The following is a 2,236-nucleotide window of genomic DNA, read 5'->3' on the forward strand; positions in this document are numbered from 1 at the left end:
GGAGCGGCGAGGTGGGGCGCTCCGGCCGCCCGCCGGTAGGGCCGAGCGGGGCGCGCCCGCGGCTCCCAAGCATGGCGTGCTCCTTGCCTCCCTGCGTGGTGGACTGTGGCACCGGGTAAGAGCCCGCGCAGTCCGCATCCCCTCCGGCCGCCGGCACCCCGTCCTTGCCCCCCGGTGGTCCCTGCGCCCCAGAGCTCCTGGCATCCCCGCCGCCTGGGGCATCCCGCCTCCTCACTTCGACCCCGGGTCTCACGCCCTGCAGCTACTTGGGCTGGGACAGGAGGGGTCATAACTCCCACCCTGCACAGCTCCTTCTTCTTCCCTCAAATATTCTGCCTTTAAATAAGGAGTATTTCCAGGGCCACACGAAAAGGTCACTCACCTTGAGGAAAGGAAAAGATTCGAGGGAGTGACATCGCGCTCCACACGAATCTGCCCTAATTATCACAGCCTCCCACACCTTCCTCGGTGCGCGGGGTCGAGGTGGATACCCTGGACGCCCAGCCGCGCTCAGCCCCTGCATCGCTAGCATCGCGCCTTTGCCTGAGTATCAGTTCATTTAGTTTTAACGACTGCAGATTCTTTTCACATTACTGCTGCCTCTCCCACTCTTAATTGACTCTCACAGTATGCCTTCAGGTGCACTTTATTGCTCTTTGCACACTTACTTATGGAGATATTTATATGGACCTGCCAACGTGAGATTCTTTTACTGTTCACGCTGCTCTTCTCCAGTATTAAATGGCTCCGTTTAGATGAATTCTTGCTAAGCGCTTGCTTTAGTTTACATAGATTAGCTTTTTAGCTTAAAAATGATTTGGTTAAAAAGATTCCATTTTGAAAAACAAAGTCTAAATTTGGGAAAGCTTGTTCGTGGGATAGGTTTTTTTAAAAAACTTTTTGAGATGTGATTGCTTCTCCTAATGTTGTTTTAAGGTCTGCAAAAGAGACCTGAGGAAATTTTTTGTATTTTCAGTGGCTGATCTTAGAAGGGTGATTGCTGAATCCACCATGCTGGTAGTTTGGAAATTCAAGATTGTCTGCCTGCCTTGTGGATGAAGTACTTACTAATAGCCTGGAATTAAATTTAGCCTCTTAAAGATTTTTCAAGAAGGGATTTTAATCATCTTTGCCACAGAATATTCCATGGCACGTTCACCTTAGCCTTGAATCTTTTCTGTAGAAAAATCCACTTGGCTTTGGTTTCCTTGACAACCTTGTGGGGGTGTCTTCTTCAATTTGCTACAGTCCATCTCATTCTGATGGTTCTTTCATTTTGCTTCTGAAGCTACTAGTAGTGGTTAGAAGCTGGAGAAAACTGCCTCTTTGCTTGTGCTAATTCTTCTTGAAATACATATTTTACCAGAAATTTTGTGGCTTGCTATTTTGGAAGTTACTCTACTGCCCAAAACACAAGGCAAAAATTAATATTGAGAATTAAACCTCTGTTAACCTCTGTTAGCTCTCTTACTCATTTCCATCCTGGCTCCGTAAGCTCAGTTAAATATCTCTCCCCCTCCACACCCCGCCGACCCCAATCTGGTTGTGTCAGGAGTGGAGACAGGAGGTAAAAGTGTTTTTTATTCCCACATTTGCGTGGAAGAATTTTGTTTCTCTATTTTTAGTTTTGTAAAATTGATTGAAATATAAAGCATTTCTTGGTAGTAGCAATGCAGTAATACCCACAGGGTTTGTCATACCTTTAAGATTTGTGAGCTGGGGACCTTACTCATCATTGTTGTTATAAATACCTAAAATGTAGTGCTCATTTTTGACCTTTTGAGGTAAATGATAAATGTCATTTTACTCACTCTGAGATGTAACTTCAGAATATCATGCTAGTAGTCCTTGTATTTCCCAGAGAGCTGATACTGTTTTCTGGATTGACTTTTACCTCAAAATGGAATACAAAGTGATAAAATGTAGATAAAGATAGCTGGGACCAAGGAAAAGAATGGGCCTGGGATGTCACCCCTAACTTAAGGCCATTGGTTCTTGTCATTGGGCCTCACATTTGACCTTAGTCTTCCTGTTTGACAAAGTTATGAGACATTGTCAGTTATGTAATTCCTGCCGTCAGGAAGAAAGAGAAATAACTGTTTTTCACGTGATAAAGCTTTTTTTTTGTAATTATTATTATTTTTATTGTACCTCAGGTGAAGGCTTGCAGAACAAATAGTTTCTCATGAAACAGTAGTACACATATTGTTTTATGACATTGGTTAACAACCCCACA

The 2,236-nt window shown here is 44.1% G+C and overlaps 1 protein-coding gene across 3 annotated transcripts in view; it reads left to right on the top strand.

Moving 5' to 3' along the window:
- Window positions 1–10: 10 nt before the first annotated feature.
- The window catches only part of ACTR3B (actin related protein 3B), a 125,807-nt gene continuing 123,581 nt past the window's right edge, over window positions 11–2,236 (top strand). For all 3 annotated transcript variants that reach the window (XM_023727973.1, XM_023727972.1, XM_023727971.1), the window contains exon 1: window positions 11–115. In XM_023727973.1, coding sequence (XP_023583741.1) covers window positions 72–115 — 44 coding nt within the window. In that variant the 5' untranslated portion in view covers window positions 11–71. The remainder of the gene's footprint in view (window positions 116–2,236) is intronic.

This window comes from Trichechus manatus, unplaced genomic scaffold (genome assembly GCF_000243295.1).
Source record: "Trichechus manatus latirostris isolate Lorelei unplaced genomic scaffold, TriManLat1.0 scaffold00020, whole genome shotgun sequence".
In the NCBI taxonomy this organism is placed as follows: domain Eukaryota; kingdom Metazoa; phylum Chordata; class Mammalia; order Sirenia; family Trichechidae; genus Trichechus; species Trichechus manatus.